Source organism: Centropristis striata, chromosome 18 (genome assembly GCF_030273125.1).
Source record: "Centropristis striata isolate RG_2023a ecotype Rhode Island chromosome 18, C.striata_1.0, whole genome shotgun sequence".
Taxonomy (NCBI): domain Eukaryota; kingdom Metazoa; phylum Chordata; class Actinopteri; order Perciformes; family Serranidae; genus Centropristis; species Centropristis striata.
The window spans coordinates 862,634-883,556 of NC_081534.1; the positions used below are offsets into that span (position 1 = coordinate 862,634).

The 20,923-nt window shown below is 39.2% G+C and overlaps 2 protein-coding genes across 5 annotated transcripts in view; both read right to left on the reverse strand.

Moving 5' to 3' along the window:
- Window positions 1-20,923, reverse strand: part of cnih3 (cornichon family AMPA receptor auxiliary protein 3) — a 386,093-nt gene that overhangs the window by 198,930 nt on the left and 166,240 nt on the right. The window lies entirely within an intron of this gene.
- Window positions 1-20,923, reverse strand: part of lama4 (laminin, alpha 4) — a 56,995-nt gene that overhangs the window by 11,975 nt on the left and 24,097 nt on the right. Inside the window, exons 12-28 of the mRNA XM_059356584.1 lie at window positions 19,120-19,284; window positions 17,782-17,975; window positions 14,873-14,989; window positions 11,708-11,856; window positions 11,020-11,161; window positions 10,841-10,934; window positions 10,621-10,737; window positions 9,020-9,205; window positions 8,708-8,847; window positions 8,174-8,338; window positions 6,201-6,346; window positions 5,300-5,462; window positions 4,455-4,588; window positions 2,759-2,930; window positions 1,311-1,442; window positions 1,068-1,210; window positions 282-411 (exon numbers count right to left, since the gene is read on the reverse strand). Coding sequence (XP_059212567.1) covers window positions 282-411; window positions 1,068-1,210; window positions 1,311-1,442; window positions 2,759-2,930; window positions 4,455-4,588; window positions 5,300-5,462; window positions 6,201-6,346; window positions 8,174-8,338; window positions 8,708-8,847; window positions 9,020-9,205; window positions 10,621-10,737; window positions 10,841-10,934; window positions 11,020-11,161; window positions 11,708-11,856; window positions 14,873-14,989; window positions 17,782-17,975; window positions 19,120-19,284 — 2,489 coding nt within the window. The remainder of the gene's footprint in view (window positions 1-281; window positions 412-1,067; window positions 1,211-1,310; window positions 1,443-2,758; window positions 2,931-4,454; window positions 4,589-5,299; window positions 5,463-6,200; window positions 6,347-8,173; window positions 8,339-8,707; window positions 8,848-9,019; window positions 9,206-10,620; window positions 10,738-10,840; window positions 10,935-11,019; window positions 11,162-11,707; window positions 11,857-14,872; window positions 14,990-17,781; window positions 17,976-19,119; window positions 19,285-20,923) is intronic.

Below are 20,923 nucleotides of genomic sequence, written 5' to 3' on the forward strand. Positions count from 1 at the left end.
GACCAAAAAAAGTCACAAAATTACCCAAAAAAGACACAAAATTACTAAAAAAAGACACAAAATGACCTAAAAAGACACGAAATGACCAAAAAAACCAACATTAAATGACCAAAAAGACTAAAACACATGAATACTTTAACACAGTGGAGACAGAGCTGACTTCCAAAATGATTTGGCGACCCCCAGAAATCATCTTGCGACCCCAGTTGGGGTCCCGACCCCAAGGTTGAGAACAGCTGCTGTAGTGCATTATCAGAGTGTGAAGTGAAGTGAGCTCTTACGAAGGACTCCTCGGGGCAGCCGCTGCTGAGGCCGATGGTGCCGGGCTCCTCCAGCAGGTTGAAGTCTTTCTTCTGGAACTGGAAACCTTTCACACAGCCCTTCAGGCCCACGGCAGCAGACAGCTCAGGCCTGGTGACACACACAGTCACCATGTTATAGTCAGATTATAAGCAAATAATAGTCTGGTTCATTACATACCCTTGTTATGCACTTTATGTGTTTTTTTTAACATGGTCTCACAGAAATCCGTGAAATAGCCACAGATTTCACTTCCCTCAAAATCCGTGGAATAGCCTCGGAATCGCTCAAATTTCCGTGAAACTGACACGGATTCCGCTACAATGCAAGTTAATGACAGTCATATCCCGTGGCTATTCCAACATACAAATGTATGTATGTACATTCACTGAGTGAAGATTTAGAAAATAAAACATATATTTCTCACTAGAAATGTGATCAAAATCCATTTTTATGCAGAAACTAAGTCAAAATATTGATTTTTCACTAAGAATGAGAGAACTGTCCGCCATGTTTTTTGTTCTGACCACCGGGACCTTGAAAGTCACGTGACTTGGAACAAACCAATAGGAACAAATATCCATGGAATAGCCACAGAATTGTGGTCGCAACATTAGCTGACATTTCATCGCGGCGTTGAGCAAACTCAAAAACAAAACTTAAAATATTTAGTTTAATTGTCCAACTTAAAATTTAACCGAAGTTTGTTGCCTTGAAATTTTGAGTTCACCCAACTTTTCTTTTCTTGCAGTGTATATTTAACTCACCTGGATTTGAGAATGCTGGAGGGAGCTCCACCTATGTAGATATCTGAGAAAGGCAGAGTGGTTTTTGGAGTCTCCATAGATTTAACATGGCTCTTGTCCACCAGTAGAATCACTTTCTTTGACTGATGGTAGATCACTGTCACCTGTGCAAACGGCCCAACATCACAGTTACAACAACACAAAACTCCTTCACAAGTTCAAATTAAAATAGTCCGACCAGCTCAGTAAGAAGAGGGAACCTACCTCGTGGTACCGTGCATCATTTATTTGCAGCTTTGGTAAGTTATTCTCCAGAAGTTGTGGCCCGTCGATGAAGCCAAAGTCATACATGAGACGCAGGAAGCCATTCTTTATCTCTAAAAGGAAGAAGTTATCCTGAAAAGAAGACGTTAATACATTAGGATTTGCTTGTAAAATTTCAGCTACAATGAAAACTTAATAAATTACTATGCATTATTTATTTTAATTATGTCTTGAAAAAAGAAAATACCATATAACATAGTGAGTGTATGGCTAACTCTTACTTTTATATTCTTTTAATACACACATCACATACCATCTTTTCACTGAATAGAAATGACTAGTATACATATTTTTACCAATAGTATTATACTTTGGAGTGGACAGTAACTCTTAATATTTTATTGTGTTTTCCTGATGGGTTTGTCTACATATATTTATGTACTTACAAGGTAAAAGTAACTGTGTGATAATTTATATAAATATTGTGGAGTTGTAGATAAAAAAACTAAATACAAAGGTAACATTTTACCAAACCTTCATTTATAAATGGTAAACAGATAGTTTATTAATGTTTAATCATCATTTATAAACCGTTTAGATGAGCCCTTTAGAATGGTAAATACATAATTTATTAATTTTTAACTAACTAAATCATTTATAAATGGCAAATAGATGGTATATTAATGTAAGTTTATAGTTACTTTACCATGAACAAACAATTAAATTATAATTAATAGTTTATCAATAGTTTTAGTTGCACTCATTGCAACATTTTTAACACCATATTAAGTATGTTAATGATTTTGAAATTATTCATAAACCTTTAAGACATTTGTTGAAAACATTTAAAGATCAAATATGTATAGCACTTTGTAAATGGTTAATAATTGGTCTATAAACCATCTATAAAGATTTAAGTTTAAAAGAAAAAAGAAAAAAGAAAAAAAGAAAATAAAGAACAATGTTTAAGGGCTTGGTAACACTTTACAATAACCATAATTTATAAACGTTAAACAGATAGTTTATTAATGTTTAATCATCATTTATAAACCGTATATAGACAATTTAGAATGGTAAATAGATAATTTATTAATGTTTAACTAACTAAATAATTTTTAAATGGCAAATAGATGGAATATTAATGTAAGTTTATAGTTACTTTTCCATTAAGAAACAATTAGATTATAATTTTTAGTTTATTAATAGTTTAAGTTGCACTCATTATAACATTTTTAACACCATATTAAGTATGTTTATGATTTAGAAAAGATTCATATACATTTAAGAAATTGGTTGAAAACATTTAAAGATTAAATATGTAGTAAATGGTTAATAATTGGTTTATAAACCATCTATAAACACAACTTAGTTGGTTATTGTAAAGTGTTACCAAGGGCTTGTGTGTGTGGTCAGGGATGGAAGAACATTTAGAGCATCCTTAGACTTACCCCATTGACCATGAGGTAAATGACGCCATTGTTTGCAACAGTTCGTACTGCAATATCAAATCTTGTGACAACACCAAATTTGCCCCTCCTCTCCATATTGTTGATTAGTGCGTAGCCTGTTCCATCAAACAGGTAGCTGGCAATACGACTCTGGGAAAATGCCAACTTGTACCTGAGAGAAGAAGGAAAATGTTATTTGATCCATTTTACATCTATAAGTTAATGTGATGAATTCAGAATTCAGAATGTATTAACAGCTCATTCAGATACATACATTATAATTAATCACAAAAGAGATTATTAAATGGGGAAAATAGGCATCTTCTACAGGGCCCCAAAGTCCCAAATTTATTGATAGCCAATTTGTGAGGGAATTTCCACCACTGAAGTCCAGTATCAATGGAGCAAGAAAATCTATCATATGGTTTATATGATGCGTTCATTTGTAAAAAAATTTAATGTATAAACCAACACCAGCTAGACTGATAATCATTTGAGTGAATAAAAAAAAAGAAAAAGATATTTTCAAAAAACCCCACATCAATCTTGGATATAATATTATATATTTGACATATTACCTGGCTTGCACAAAAAAAACATGATTTAAGAAAGTTAATAAAAACAGAGCTTTATGTTCACATTGTGCATGTGTGTTTAACCCTTTGAAGCACAACATGGTCTCAAGTGACCCGACAGAGTTTTTATATTCTATATCTTTGCAATAAATTATTTTCATCATTCAGTATTCCAGGTTTTCCTCAATTAGTTTGTTTTTGATCCTCATACATCCTAATTGTTATGTTTTCCTTTATTCATTTTTAAATAAAATACCTTTTTGAGTCAATCTAATGCACAACATGGGTCAAAAATGACCAATATCCATTTTTTAGCTAAGTAGCTTGCTAAACTAAATACTTAGCTAACTTCTTGGCTAAGTATTTAGCTAAGTAGCTTGCTAAGCTAACTACTTAGCTGGCTTCTTGGCTAAATATTTAGCTAAGTAGCTTGCAAAGCAAACTACTTAGCTAACTTATTGGCTAAGTATTTAGCTAAGTAGCTTGCTAAGCTAACAACTAAGCTAATTTCTTGGCTAAGTATTTAGCTAAGTAGCTTGCTAAGCTAACTACTAAGCTAATTTCTTGGCTAAGTATTTAGCTAAGTAGCTTGCTAAGCTAACTACTTAGCTAACTTCTTGGCAAAATATTTAGCTAAGTAGCTTGCAAAGCAAATTACTTAGCTAACTTCTTGGCTAAATATTTAGCTAAGTAGCTTGCTAAGCTAACTAATTAGCTAGCTTATTGGCTAAGTATTTAGCTAAGTAGCTTGCTAAGCTAACTACTAAGCTAATTTCTTGTCTAAGTATTTAGCTAAGTAGCTTGCTAAGCTAACTACTTAGCTAACTTAGCTAAATTTTTTCTTCATAAAGTATGAGAAGCAAAATGGAAACAATGATCAGTTGTTATCAAAAACAAGATAATTAAAGAATACTTGGAATACTAAGCTGATATCAAAAGATAGAGCACAGCAACACACAGCGAGCATTAAATAACATGGGAAATGAATGCGGGTCATCTTTTACATATGTTGTGCATTAGAAGGGGTCAATATGTTGTGCATCAAAGGGTCAATAATACTAGGATCACACAATCAAAGGTTAAGTCAGTTACACAGGTGTGTGCAGAAGTGTTCTGTATACCTGGGGCATGGTGTAGATGTAACCACATCCATTTTGTGAGTGTGTTTGAAATTGTAAAGACTGATCACGTCGTTGTTGAGCGAACCGAGCTCGATACAGCCCACAAAAGGAGCAAGACTCAGAGGAGGTGGAAGCTATTAAACAAACAAACAAACAGGATGTCATCATTTAGGACAGGGGTGTCAAACTCAAATACACAATGGGCCAAAATGTAAAACTTGAATAAAATCGCGGGCCAACATTGAACAAATAAACCTTTTAATATATACCAAACATGTTTTGCTTTAACATTAAATATGGAACCAGCAACGCTTATAAACATACAATATATAACTAAATAGTGCAGACATGCAAAATCAAATTTCAAATAAAAAACACATCAATGTCATGAATTTATTAAATAAAAATGAAATGAAAATCGTATGCCTCTTTTCTATTTGCATCCTTCTGATTTAAATATCAAAATAAAGTTTTTCAACAGGTTAATAAATTCTGCCTTTCTTTTCTCCATTTTTGGGAAGGGGTAGCTGGGAGACAGCTCTAGCTTGAGGTTGCTATGACGACTGTCACAGAGGAGCGTTTCTGGGTCCTGTCCTGATTGACGCGCCAAAACAACAGCAGGGCATTGTGGGATTTGTAGTATTAGCTGTAAATGCGCCGTATAATTCCGGCGGGTCAGCTTTTATCGTACAATAATAATATAATAATTTGGTATTGCCTCGCAGGCCAAATAAAATGACACTGTGGGCCAAATTTTGGGCCAGAGTTTGACACCCCTGATTTAGGATATACATATAATAATATAAAGTTTTATTTGTACAAAGGAATGTTTGAAAAGGCATTACCCTGACGTCTGCTGGGACACCACCCACAAAGAACACCATGTCCTTGGGGTCCAGGTCAAACAGGGAGTCGCTGCCTGGAGCTTCACCTTTCTGGATGAACTTCTGCTCGTCTGTGGAGGACTGGCTGGGGATGGTCAGGAAGACTTTTCCATGTCTGCCCACTCTGTAAGCAAAAAGTACAAAGGAGCATGGGTAATCACCACAATCTGTCCAACAAAGGTTACTTTTAAATTTTATTTATTATATTGTACATGTAGTCAGGCGGCTTAGCGGAAAAAAGGGGACACGCCGGACAAAAGCACCAAATTTTTTCCACATGCTCTCTATGACCATAGGTTTCAATTTTTGGTAGGAGCCACTTCATCAAGATTCCGAAACGGATATGGCACCCATATAAAGTCTATGAGAACCAGTATATCTTCCAAGCCACTTAAAAGATCAATCTTGGCGTCAAAAAATGCATTTTCTGGGTCAAGGAATCATTTAAAGCTCTTGAGAATATCCCTAGATGATTATTTGATCAAATAGATATGATCATTTTGGCCATGTATTTATGTAATTTCCAACTCACTTCCTAAGCAGTCGAAAATATAGGAATATAGGTCATATACAGTGCATGTATTCTGAAAAATGGATAACGTGCATACATTTAATTGATGAAGCTTAACTTTAATTATCTATTACATTTGCAACTACAAAGATCTGTGCAATCAAGGGCTTTAAATGATTCCCTTGACCCAGAAAATGTATTTTTTGACACCAAGATTGACAAAAATTGAAACCTATGGTCATAGAGAGCATGTGGAAAAAATTTGGTGCTTTTGTCCGGCGTGTCCCCTTTCTTCTCAAATCTGGTCCTAAGCCGCCGGACTAATGTCTTTGTTGTAGTTGATTGCAGCACCTCTCTACTCTGATGTAGTTGAAGACTGCGGGCCATTGGCTGACAGGTTTTGAACCCAATGGGATCTCAACATCTTCCCCCCCGAGGTTGTACACGAACACCAGGTTGTCATTCTTGATAGCAAGTCCCATGTAGTCTTTCCTGCCCTGTGAGCAAAAAACAGCAGAAAGACCTCATGATTAAACACTGGCCCCTCCTCGGCCCCCACAGTAAAATTTATCTAGAACCGCCACTGTTTGTGGGGCAGTATAGTGCTCATGCTGAGGCTGTTATTCTACAGTGAAAAGCTGCAGACAAACAACACTACATAGATTACAGCGGCAGAGAAATCTCCAAGGTGAAGTATTCTTAAAGAGAACAGAGAGGCCTCACACTGGGTCTGTGGGCGGCGGCCAGCGGTATTTATGTAAATGAACTTCAACTTTGAAGGCACACACATGCACTATTGTCACAGGCGTCTCTTGGAGAGCTTTTGAAAGGGGAAACTGCACTTTCAAAGCCTGTAATTCCTGCCTCTACCATCACAACAAACTATTCATGGCTACTAGCTGCTCCCTGCCTTTCATCTTTGCCCCGGGCCTCTGGGTGCAAGTTTGAGAAGTTAGAGCAGCAGATCTGGGCCACATATAGTCTAGACGGATTTCAGAAAAAAGGCCTCCTATAAGAAGTGAGGAGCATTTATGGGTACAAGTCAGGAATGTCTCAAGGGTGCTGAGACCAAAAAAAATGGTTCCCAAGCGAAATTTTGAGTTTTTGACCTTCTAATTTGTATCAAATGGCCACCAAATTGCCCATCTTGCTCAGTCATTGGACCATTTCCTCTTAGTTTTTTTGTAAGTAGGCAATCAAGATGAGGAAATTAAGTTTCTGGATCTATAGTCTAGGGTCAGAGCAAGGATATAGTGGAGGCTCAGTGTCTTTTTTATACCAACTGGAACATTTAAAAGTGATATTGATTGAATATTTATGTCGGCCTTAAAAAAAACACACAAATAATGCTTAATTTCACCTTAAAAGTTGGTATTTTGCATATATACAAATATACATAAAAAAGACACTGAGCCTCCACTATATCCTTGCTCTGACCCTAGACTATAGATGTAGAAACTTAATTTCCTCATCTTTGATTGCCTACTTACAAAAAATCTTGGGGAAAATGGTCCAACAACTGAGCAAGATGGGCAAATTGGCCGCCATTTTGATATGCAAATGAGAAGGTCAAAAACCTCGAAATTTCGCTTGGGAACCATTTTTTTGATTCAGCACCCTTGAGATATGTAAAGTAGGCCGGTTCCTGACTTGTACCCATAAATGCTCCTCACTTTCACTTTTTGGACAATTCCGTCTAGACTAATACCCACCCAATTACCAACTTGTTCAACACATAAAACAGGGAAGAACAGTCAGGTCCTAGACTTTTTTTTCATTTTAGTTGTGAGCTAAATGTACCTATGGTTGTTCCCCACACATGCTTTTACTTGATATAATGGCACTATCTGTATTCGATTAGCGTTAATTGATTAAATTCTCTGATGACACTGCACTGCTGTCCCTCCTCTATGGTTGAGAATCAAAGCACGAGAGCGCCCTAACTGATTTTATCTCCCGGTGTGACTGTAACTTTGTGGATTTAAATGAATCCAAAACCAAATAATTGATTATTGATTTTATTTTTTCGCCCTTGCCCTTCAAACAGTCTGAGTCCGCCACTGCTGATATGTGTTGTGTTGACTATTTATGTATTGACTATGTTGTGGGCCATCTGGGCCGTGTGAACCACACCCATAAAGTTCTTTGAATTGAATTAAATTAAATTATATTATATTATATTATATTAAATTAAATTAAATTAAATTATAATATATTAAATTAAATTAAATTAAATTAAATTCCTCCTTTTGTGGCATTAGTTCTTTAGTAACTGATTACGCCACGGGGAAAGCAACCAAATTTGTTTCCCCTTGATTCCTCACATTTCTGTCTCCAAGGTATAAGATGAAGCGGTCCTCTATGGGATCCTTGTCCGGGTCCACTCTCATGAACAAGCTGATGGACGTCACTGTCTTTAGGTCTTCCAGCTTGCTGTGAGGTTGAACCTCCACCGAGGACTGGCCATTGAACTTCATGGACACTTGGACCTGTGGACAAAAGGACAACCCAGAACTATTTAGTCAATAGGATTTAATAAGGTTATGATTGTTGAGTTAAAGGGTTAATGTCAATACAGCTAGAAGTTTGGGGAAACTGAAGAACATTTCATGAATAATGTTAGCCAGCTAGAGCTGATAGATGTCTGGCAACATAAGATTTATTGTTAATAAAAGGCTTTGGTATTAGTAGTGCTTGAGTATTTATCTGGTTTCCAAGTTGCTTCATTTAAAAATAGTGAAAATGACCATATATGAACTGTAATGAGATTGTGGCAATGTTTGCATTCATTGGGTAAACAGTTCTAAAATTGTAATAAATCGACTAAATTGTACACATGTTAAAACGGATGAACTAACCTTCTTGGCCACACTCCTGGCTTGGGCTATTAGCTCTCTGATCCTCATGATGTTGGTGGTCACATTGTTGACAGGCTTTTTCTCCTCGACCACCTTCAGCTTGTCCAGCAGCTCAGGAACAAGTATATTCAGGTTCTCTACTATAAAGTACAATAAAACAACGTAAAACCAAGATTTTAAACAATTCACAAAACTACTTGCAGTGTTACACTTTCGACTCAATGTTATATGGTACAAAAACAGTGATTTCCCACTGTGGAAGTTTAAAATGTCATCGTTCAGTTGCCGTGAACATTGCGGTAGTTATGTTACCTGCTTCCCCGGCTGACAGGACGGCCTGTTCATAAGCATCTGTAGAGTATTCATTGTTTCTCATGTTGGTGGCCCACTCCTCCACCTTGCTGGTGAGGGGGTTGATGGTTTGAAGAACCTCGGTTGAGCGGTTGACAGTCTCCTCAGACACCTTCAGGGTAAACTCCAGTCTCTGTGGTGTCCTGTCTAGAATGGATGCAACAGGGGGCATAGAGTTAATGTCAGGGTCAACAGCATTTAGTAGATGGAGAAGCAGGCCTTTAGGAAAGCTGCTGCTTAAAACAGTCAGTTCATCTCTGACAGAGATGGGAGTGGATCTTTCCTTCATCTCCTGGATCACAGATTAGCTGACAGGAAGACCACAGTATGTCAGGTTGGGGAACTGTGTTTCTGGGACATAAATGAGCAGCACAGGGGCTCCACAAGGCACTGTTCTGGCTCCACTCCTGTTCTCACTGTACACAGCGGACTTCAAATACAACTCTGAGTCCTGCCACATCCAGAAGTACTCCGATGACACTGCTATTGTGGCATGTATCAGGAATGGACAGGAATCTGAATATAGGGATCTGATAAAAGCCTTCAGTGACTGGAGTCACAAGAACTATCTCCTACTGAACACCTCAAAGACTAAGGAAATGATCAGAGATTTCTGCAGACTCAAGCCCCCCTTCAGCCAGTGAATACCTGTGGGGTGGACATGGAGGTGGTGCCAAGTTCTAAGTATCTAGGTGTATACCTGGATAATAAGTTGGACTGGTCCCTAAACACAGACGCTCTCTACAAAAAGGGGCGGAGCCTCCTCTTTTTCTTCTTGAAGCTCAGATCTCTGGACATCTGTGGTAAGATGCTGCAGATGTTTTATCAGTCTGTGGTGGTAGTGTGTTGTTTTATGCTGCAGTCTGCTGGGGAGGCAGCATCACACACAGAGATGATCAGACTGGTCTACAGAGCTGGTTCTGGTCTAAAGAGCTGGTTCTGTGGTTGGAGCCAGGTTGGACACACTGGAGGAGGTGGTGGAGAGATGACCTGTCAACATGTTCAGGCCATCCTGAAATACCAGATCATCTGCTACACAAAACCTTTATGGACCAAAAAAACAGCAGTGGACGGCTCCTCTCTCTCTGTTTCAGGACAGAGAGATACAAAAGATCCTTCTCTCCTACAGACATCAGGCTGTCTCATTCAACAGAGTTATCAGTAACTGAATTTCCCCTCAGGGATAAATAAAGTCATTTTGATTTGATTTGATTTGATTTTTTGATCTAAATAAACTAAGCAGGCACATAGCATATAAAACCTGAGCAAACATCTCCCTGAGCAGCAGCATACAGCTAAGTATGTGAGAATTGTTCCTCTGTATTTATCCTGTTTCCTGTTTTTGCAAGCATTAAAAGAAAGTCTGAAAGACCTACAATTCTATGAAGCTCTGTTTAGATAGCAGATTCCTTCCGCCTCCAGTGTTTGTGCTAAGCTAGGCTAAACACACCACTGACCTCTGTACTGAACACACAAATATATAATTTAATTCTCTCATCAGTCTGTGGGTTTGACTGCAAAATATCAGACTTTTACTTTGAATAAACCCAGTTTTGTCTCACCTTTATGAATTCCACTGATATCCTCCACGAGTTCTGCAAGTTTTTTAGTGTTGTTAGCCATGGTCTCTTTGGTCTCCTTAATGTAATTTTGGTGGTCAATCACCTCAGCTTCCACCTCTGTTACAAGCACATACAGTACATGTCAAATGTCAGGAACAGGATAGTTGATTCATTAACAATTAAAATAAATGGCATGTCTTATTCTGTAAAGGCCCCATACCTTGTTGTTCTGAATGTAATGAAACAGACTCCTTGAAAACGTTGTTGCTCTGCGTTACCAGGAACCCAAGCTGCATATTGATCCCAGAGATGGCCTGAAACAAAGGCCAGAACAAAGCTACAGCACATTGACAGCTGTTATAGTAGATGTATGCTTTGTATTTCTGTGACATCACATACATCTTCAGCTCTTTGGGACAGGTTGTGGGTGGTGATTGATGTGATATTGGCGTCATCGATGTATTTCACTATGTTGTTGTAGACGTTGGCGGCACTTATGGCTTTCTGCACAAAGCCATTGGCGTCACTCTCTCTCAGGTCCCTGGTGATGACAGGATGATAGATGTTGCTGTCTAACTTGAGTGTTTGTGTATTGTATACACCAGTAGTTCTCAACCTTTTTGAGTCGCGACCCCCAATTTAACATGCATGTTGTCCGCGACCCCCGCTCAACCAAAAAAGACACAGAATTACCAAAAAAATGACACTAAATTACTAAAAAAGACACAGAATTACCAAAAAAGAAACAAAAGACACAAAATGACCAAAAAGACACAAAATGACCAAAAAAAAGGAAACAAAATGTCCAAAAAAAGACATAAATTGACCACAAAATTATCCAAAAAAAGACATAATGACCAAAAAAGACACAAAATGACTAAAAAATGAACAAAGAAGACAGAGCTGACTTCCAAAATGATTTGGCGACCCCCAGAAATCATCTCGCGACCCCAATTGGGGTCCCGACCCCAAGGTTGAGAATGGCTGGTATACACTGCCATCAAAATTAATTCCTGCACTAATCAATATTTTTTAAATGAATGGCTCAAACACAGATAATTATCATGCAAGAAGAAGGCGGTCTCACTCCTCCAGTTGGTTGGCCTGCCTGTCCAGGTCCTCAGAATGCTCATCGGCCCTCTGCACCAGATCTCTGTCCGCCAGCGACAGACGCTCAGTCTTCTCCATCAGCTTCTGGGCGGCACCATCGATCGCTGCATGGTACTCGGTCACATTCTGTACAGATGTATACATGCAAACACATGTAAACACACTCATATAAACTGTTTAATTTAATTTAATTTAATTATTATTGTTGTTGTTATTGAATCAATTAATTGATTTTAATTATGTATACTTTTCTTATTATTATTGTTGTGTATTATTATTTTATTATTTTTTTTATTCACTTGTTAATTACTTCATTTATTATCTTTTGGGAATTTAAAAGAAAAAAATTCTGTTTGGGAAAACAGATTATTCAATCTTGAAAATCAAATTGGCCAGTTTTTAGAATATGACCCAGACTGTGTGTTTCATGAGTAAATTCAGTGCATGCCTAGAGATAAAGCAGCCCCATGTCACAGTCTATTAGATTAAAATACATCCTCCCTCAATGACTGACTTGTGACACCAGCATGGGTCTCCCTGACAATTATGAGTTCTCACAATCAGTCATTGTGCCTCACCTGCACCATAGCATCCACCTCAACTGCACCATAGCATCCACCTCACCTGCACCATAGCATCCACCTCACCTGCACCATAGCATCCACCTCACCTGCACCATAGCATTCACCTCACCTGCACCATAGCATCCATCTCACCTGCACCATAGAATTCACCTCACCTGCACCATAGCATCAACCATACCCTGCACCATAGCATCCACCTCACCTGCACCATAGCATCCACCTCACCTGCACCATAGCATCCACCTCACCTGCACCATAGCATCCACCATACCCTGCACCATAGCATCCACCTCACCTGCACCATAGCCTCCACCTCACCTGCACCATAGCATCCACTTCACCTGCACCATAGCATCCACCTCACCTGCACCATAGCATCAACCATACCCTGCACCATAGCATCCACCTCACCTGCACCATAGCATCCACCTCACCTGTACCATAGCATCCACCTCACCTGTACCATAGCATCCACCTCACCTGTACCATAGCATCCATCTCACCTGCACCATAGCATCCACCTCACCTGCACCATAGCATCCACCTCACCTGTACCATAGCATCCATCTCACCTGCACCACAGCATCCACCTCACCTGCACCGTAGCATCCACCTCACCTGCACCATAGCATCCACCTCACCTGCACCATAGCATCCACCTAACCTGCACCATAGCCTCCACCTCACCTGCACCATAGCATCCACCTAACCTGCACCATAGCCTCCACCTCACCTGCACCATAGCATCCACATCACCTGCACCATAGCCTCCACCTCACCTGCACCATAGCATCCACCTCACCTGCACCATAGCATCCACCTCACCTGCACCATAGCATTCACCTCACCTGCACCATAGCATCCACCTCACCTGCACCATAGCATCCACCTCACCTGCACCATAGCATCCACTTCACCTGCACCATAGCATTCACCTCACCTGCACCATAGCATCCACATCACCTGCACCATAGCATCCACTTCACCTGCACCATAGCATTCACCTCACCTGCACCATAGCATCAACCATACCCTGCACCATAGCATCCACCTCACCTGCACCATAGCATCCACCTCACCTGCACCATAGCACCCACATCACCTGCACCATAGCATCCACCTCACCTGCACCATAGCATCCACATCACCTGCACCATAGCATCCACTTCACCTGCACCATAGCATTCACCATACCCTGCACCATAGCATCCATCTCACCTGCACCATAGCATCCACCTCACCTGCACCATAGCATTCACCATACCCTGCACCATAGCATCCACCTCACCTGCACCATAGCATCAACCATACCCTGCACCATAGCATCCACTTCACCTGCACCATAGCATTCACCATACCCTGCACCATAGCATCCACCTCACCTGCACCATAGCATCAACCATACCCTGCACCATAGCATCCACCTCACCGGCACCATAGCATCCACCTCAACTGCACCATAGCATCCACCTCACCTGTACCATAGCATCCACCTCACCTGCACCATAGCATTCACCTCACCTGCACCATAGCATCCACCTCACCTGCACCATAGCATTCACCTCACCTGCACCATAGCATCCACCTCACCTGCACCATAGCCTCCACCTCACCTGCACCATAGCATCTACCTCACCTGCACCATAGCATCCACCTCACTTGCACCATAGCATCCACCTCACCTGCACCATAGCACCCACCTCACCTGCACCATAGCACCCACCTCACCTGCACCATAGCATCCACCTCACCTGCACCATAGCATCCACATCACCTGCACCATAGCATCCACTTCACCTGCACCATAGCATTCACCTCACCTGCACCATAGCATCAACCATACCCTGCACCATAGCATCCACCTCACCTGCACCATAGCATCCACCTCACCTGCACCATAGCCTCCACCTCACCTGCACCATAGCCTCCACCTCACCTGCACCATAGCATCCACTTCACCTGCACCATAGCATCCACCTCACCTGCACCATAGCATCCACCTCACCTGCACCATAGCATCCACCTCACCTGCACCACAGCATTCACCTCACCTGCACCACAGCATCCACCTCACCTGCACCATAGCATTCACCTCACCTGCACCATAGCATTCACCTCACCTGCACCATAGCATCCACCTCACCTGCACCATAGCATTCACCTCACCTGCACCATAGCCTCCACCTCACCTGCACCATAGCATCCACTTCACCTGCACCATAGCATCCACCTCACCTGCACCATAGCATCAACCATACCCTGCACCATAGCATCCACCTCACCTGCACCATAGCATCCACCTCACCTGCACCACAGCATTCACCTCACCTGCACCATAGCATCCACCTCACCTGTACCATAGCATTCACCTCACCTGCACCATAGCATTCACCTCACCTGCACTATAGCATCCACCTCACCTGCACCATAGCATCCACCTCACCTGCACCATAGCATCCACCTCACCTGCACCATAGCATCCACCTCACCTGCACCATAGCATCCACCTCACCTGCACCATAGCATCCACCTCACCTGCACCATAGCATCCACCTCACCTGCACCATAGCATCCACCTCAGCCACAGCCCTCTGTGTCTCAGTGATGGAGCCTCTGGCTGTCTCCAGTGTGTCGTTGATAGCAGCGTGGTCCTCTGTCAGTCTCTGCTGCTTCATCTGGTAGCACAAGGAAACAAACATTTTGGATTAGATTAGATTAGATTCAACTTTATTGTCATTGAACAGAGTACAAGTACCAGGACTACGAAATGCAGTTTAGCATCTAACCAGATGTGCAGAGTAGTAGAGTGCAAGGTATTTACATATGAGTGTATAAATATAGTGCAGGTATGAATTGCATATGCTATAGCAGTAGTTCTCAAGCTTTTTGAGTCGCAACCCCCTATTTAACATGCATGTTGTCCGTGACCCCCACTCACTGAAAAAAAAGACACAAAATGACCAAAGAAAAGACACAAAAAAGACACAAATTGACCACAAAATGATCCAAAAAAGACACAAAATGACCTAAAAAGACATTAAGTGACAAAAAGACTGAAACACATGAACACTTTAACACAGTGGAGACAGAGCTGACTTCCAAAATGATTTGGCGACCCCCAGAAATCATCTCGAGACCCCAATTGGGGTCCCGACCCCAAGGTTGAGAATAGCTGTGCTATAGGATATGTACAGTGAATGAATATGTTATAGAAATCTATAGAACTATCGAAAATTTAGCCACAATTCAAGCTTGAGAGCTACGATAAAGCAGAGGTATATATAAATGAGAAGGGGGATGTCAAGGTTGCAGCAACGTGTTGTGGAAGGTTTGGACAAAAAAACTCAACTTCTCATGAAAGCCACGGGTATAAGCTCTGAAATACTTTTGGAATTTCATTTCTATCTGCAAAAGAGGCTGAAAAATCTATTATTTAGTAGGAAGAGTGACACTTCTGTTGAATTTACAGAAAAACCTCAGGTTTTAGGGGCTGATTTTAAAATCGCCCAGAGGTTTTACAGGCGTTTTAGGCCTAAATGGGTTAAATGCTTTCAGTGTTCATGCTAACTAAGTGAACCACCTCCGTTAGTTCAGTCTTTAACACATGGACATTCCCAACAATGACTTTCATCACGCTGAAGCTGAAGACTTTCTTTAACCCATTGAGGCCTAAAACTGCCTGTAAAACCTCTGGGCGATTTTAAAATAAGCCCCTAAAACCTGAAGTTTTTCTGGAAATTCAACACAAGTGTCAACGCTTCTACTAAATAATCGATTTTTCAGCCTCTGTAGCAGATAGAAATGAAATTCCAAAAGTATTTGAGAGCTTATACAAATACTACAAAACGACATATCCGCTTGTCAGGCTTCAATGGGTTAGTGTATTTTTTCTCCATACGTTTCCATACAGCCCTTTCAGTCAGTGTGCAGTGCAGGGTCAACTTCTGCAGCACTGAGTTTAGCACAATGATGAGATCATCTGATTGGCCGTGGTGACCCAGCAGTGCTCAGTGTGGCTGCAGCCCAGATTAGGAGAGGCTCCATGTTTGGTTAGTGCACCATTCATGGCATTGATTTACAGCAGAGACCGTGATCATGGAGATCCCTACTCCTGATAACACACGTGCAACCAAAAATACACAAACACACACACATAATATAATATATCAACTAAAATCAAATCAAAAGTAGTTTAAGAAGTGTAACCTAAAATGTATTAATTTACTCCCCTGTCCTTCCCTTCAATCCAAAAAGAATGAGTTTCAGTTTTCCAATTCTATGTTTTTAGGTTGAACGAACACAATTTCTTTATTTTCGCTCTCCTCGACATAAATGAGTTGAGGTAACTCAATTTAAATACAATACTTACATGTTTTTAATTTGAGTTTGACCAAATGTAAAAAAAAGTGAGCTACATTAACTCAAATACATTATATTGCATCAATGTACTTGTTTTGAGTTTGGGTTACATATATTTGTTGGATGGAAATTCTGCCCACAATTTAATTGAGTTCATCCAATTTTTTGAGTGTATACAAATACATATACACACCGCTACATATCTACTCTGTTTATCCAATCCAACATCCTGAATAATGTTTGCTCCTAAAAAGAATAATTTTCTCTGCACAGCAATGACTGTGTGGTGACTGTGGGCTATGTCCTGGGAAAACAAACTCATGTTTCTGTATGGAGACTCTGGATATTATCATGGGAACAACTATTTGTATTGCAGCGGTGCTGCTCTCCCTGTGCGGGCCTCCTCCTAATGTAACAGTCCAAAGCTCCCACAGATGGTTTAGTGTTTCTGTTCTCAGCACTTAAATACCAACAGTAATAGACTTCCCTCACATGCCTGGCAGACAACCAGACAACAACCAGATCTCTCTCTGTCACAGCCGGCTGCATGTGACGTCATGCTAAGGCTCTTTTTGTGTCCTTTAAGGCCAGGTATGTGTGTGACTGAGCAAAACTCAACACTTAACTGTTTTTAACCAAGGTTATTATAGTCAACGAGAAATAACGAAATAAAGAAAACTAGAGACTAGAGTTTTTAAAAAAAGGATAACTAACTGAAACTGTATTGTGTGGTTACAAAACTAAAATTATAGTGAAAATGTCCTTCGTTTTCATCTTTGTCAACTTTTTTCATACATAAACCTTTTAGGTTGATATGAAATCTATTTCATCTATCTGAGGAAGGCGCAAGCCGACACGCGTTGGTGTTTTTAGATGTAACCCATGTAAAATAAAGGGTTTTTAACTTTTGTCAGTCCACCAGAGTGCCTGTATTTTCTTCTTTTGAGTTCACTATTACAACCTTGTTTGTACCATGAGAGGAGATAAACCAGACAGACTCCCTCACTGTTTCCTGATGCACATACTGACAAACATGGAGAGAGAGAGAGAGGGAGTGTTGGAGGAGATATGAGACTCAGCAGGAACCTGGGGGGTCATGGGAAATCACCTCATTCCTTTGGAATTTAAGGATGCTGGCTCTGTTCTGGTCCTCCGTCTGCTGGACGGTGCTGGCTGCCGTCTGCAGAGAACCCTGAGCGTCCGACAGCTTGGTGGAGAACCGGGAGAGGATCTCTCTGACGGGTGGGAGGCGTCCATCTGTGATCATCAGCTTCTTCTCCAGCTGACGGATACGCCGCAGCACTGAAACACAAACACACGCCACTTTATCATTAGCATCACACTGTAGTAACTCAGGAGCTGATATTTTTATGCAAATAAGTATCTAATGAAAAATCTAAAGCAATATTATACAGATAACGAGGTTGTTGTGTATTATTATTTTATTTTTTTCCTCCCTTATTTATTTATTTATTCATTATTTTTTTTTTTTTCTCCCTCATTTTTATTTTTTATCATTATATTTATTATTATTTTAATATGTATTTATTTATTGTATTTATTTATTATACTTTTATTTATTTATTTATTTATCCATTATTTTTTTTTTCTCCCTCATTTTTTTTTATTATTATATTAATTATTATTTTAATATTTATTTATTTTATTTATTTATTATACTTTTATTTATTTATTTATTTTTTATTATTATTATTATTATTATTATTATTATTTTTCTCCCTCATTTTTATTTTTTATTATTATATTTATTATTATTTTAATATGTATTTATTTATTTTATTTATTTATTATACTTTTATTTATTTATTTATTTTTTATTATTATTGGTTTTATTAACTCAAGTATTTGTTGTCCTCCGAGAGGACTGTTGGTTGTGAGAGGGAGGGATGGGGTTTTATGACTGTCTGTTGTTGTGTTCATTGTGTATTACTTTTTGAAAAAAACACACTCATATACATACAAATTTAATTTACTACAATCGTAATATAAAAAAAAAAGTTGGGATGTTGTCTAAAAGGTAAATAAACAGAATGCTAATCATTTCTGACATATATCCAACTGAAAACTGTACAAAGGCAACATATTTCATGTTCAAAACTTGATTTCTGGAAACATAAACTCTGAATAGTCTGCATTCTCTTTATTTACATTTTACACAGCAATAATTTTAGAATCTGGGTTGCATTTGCAAGGGCATTCCACTGGATGATTGTAAAAAGGGAGAGCTGTTTGGGAAAACAGATTATTCAATCATTTTTTTCATTCATTCATTCATTGGCTGCAGGGGGTTGGAGCTGATCTCATCATCAATCTGTATTCCTCACATGCACACGGCTCATTGAGAAGTCTTTTATATTTCTACAAGTGCTATGTTTGGTCATAATAAGCAATAATCAGTATGTTGACCACTACTGTATATACTCACAGTCATGGCTTTCAGTGGACTCGTCCGTGGCGATGGGTTCTCGTGGGGACAGATCCAGAGTCCTCATCCAGGTCACCATCCTCTGGGCCTCCTCAGTGTTCCGCCTGGCAACCTCCGGATCAACCTCCTGGTGAACGCTGTACAGCTCCCAGTCATGGATCATCTCTGTCATCACACATTATTCACATTATTCACATATAGACGTCAGCCAGATTGCAGTCAAACTGTTTGACTGGAAAATTATGGATGATATACTACATACCTAGTGGACCACATAGAACACATTTATGATGTTTTAAAAAAACAACAATCTACCCCTAAATGTCAAAGATGTTATGTGACATCAGTGGCGGTTCTAGACCAGTTTTACTGTGGGGGCCAAGGAGGGGCCAGTGTTTAATCAGAGGGGCACATTAGCACATGAAAAAATGGCAAAGATGATATTTAGGCATTCAAAATCTTTGAATGTCTTGAAAAAGACACAAAATGACCAAAAAAAGACACAAAATGAAAAGACAGAATAACCAAAAAACCCACAGAAGACATAAACATGACAAAAAAAAGACACAAAATTACCAAAAAAAGACACAAAATAACTAAAACAGACACAAAAAAGACACATAAATGACAAAAAAGACACAAAATGACAAAAAAAGACACAAAATAACTAAAAAAAGACACAAAAAGACACAAATTACCAAAAAAGACATAAAATGACAAAGACACGTAAAGACATGAAAAGGATTTTAAAAATGGACAAAATAGCCCAATAAGACTCCAGAGAGTTAAACTATTATATGTACACATTCTGGGTTCATTTTGTCTACAATGAGATATTGTTTGAACAAAAAAAGGTTAGAATTGTTCCATTGTTCATTGTTATAAATTGATCATTTTATTATTAATTTGACACAGGGGCCACAGCAGGGGCCAAGGGCTTCTTCACAGGGGCAGTGGACCCTGGAGGCCCCTGGTTAGAACCACCACTGTGTGACATACTGTATACGTTACATTGGGTGTCTATGGAATTTATGTTCATGATATTTCTTATTTTAAAATAAATAAACTAGACACCTTTTCTGCTGACAGAAACACAAATTCGCTTTTTTCTTTGCATCTCCACAACATATATGAAAATTGTGACAGGATAGGATTATTTTTTTTGTTTATATTTGGTCAAATGTACTTTAAATTGAACAGCAGAGCCTATATTAATTTAAAATAATTTAAACAGTGAAGGTTTGTAGCTAAGCAACCAGGTGGCCAGGTGGAGTCGACCAATCAGAGCAGAGCAATCAACTGAAATTAACTGACAGTTCCACCACACTGAGCAGCCAGAGGTCGAAAAACTGAAAATTCTGGCCTCGAACAGAAAGCATTTTTGGCAAAACCATAATACCTATCATTGATCCGACTATAATCCGGAGATTATAGAACATTTAAAGTGTTTGTTACACCCGTGTCACCATGGGTTCTTATGGTCAATTTGTGCCTTTTTTGGTAATTTTGTGTCTTTTTTGGTCAGTTTGTGTCCTTTTTTTGGTAATTTTGTGTCTTTTTGTGGTAATTTTGTTTCTTTTTTTTGGTAATTTTGTGTCTTTTTGTGTGTCTTTTTTTAGTCATTTTGTGTCTTTTTATAGTCATTTTATGTCTTTTTTTTTTATCATTTTGTGGTCAATTTGTATCTTTCTTTGTTATTTTGTGTCTTTTTTTGTCATTTTGTGTCTTTTTATAGTCATTTTTTGTATTTTTTTTATCATTTTGTGGTCAATTTGTATCTTTTTTTGTTATTTTGTGTCTTTTT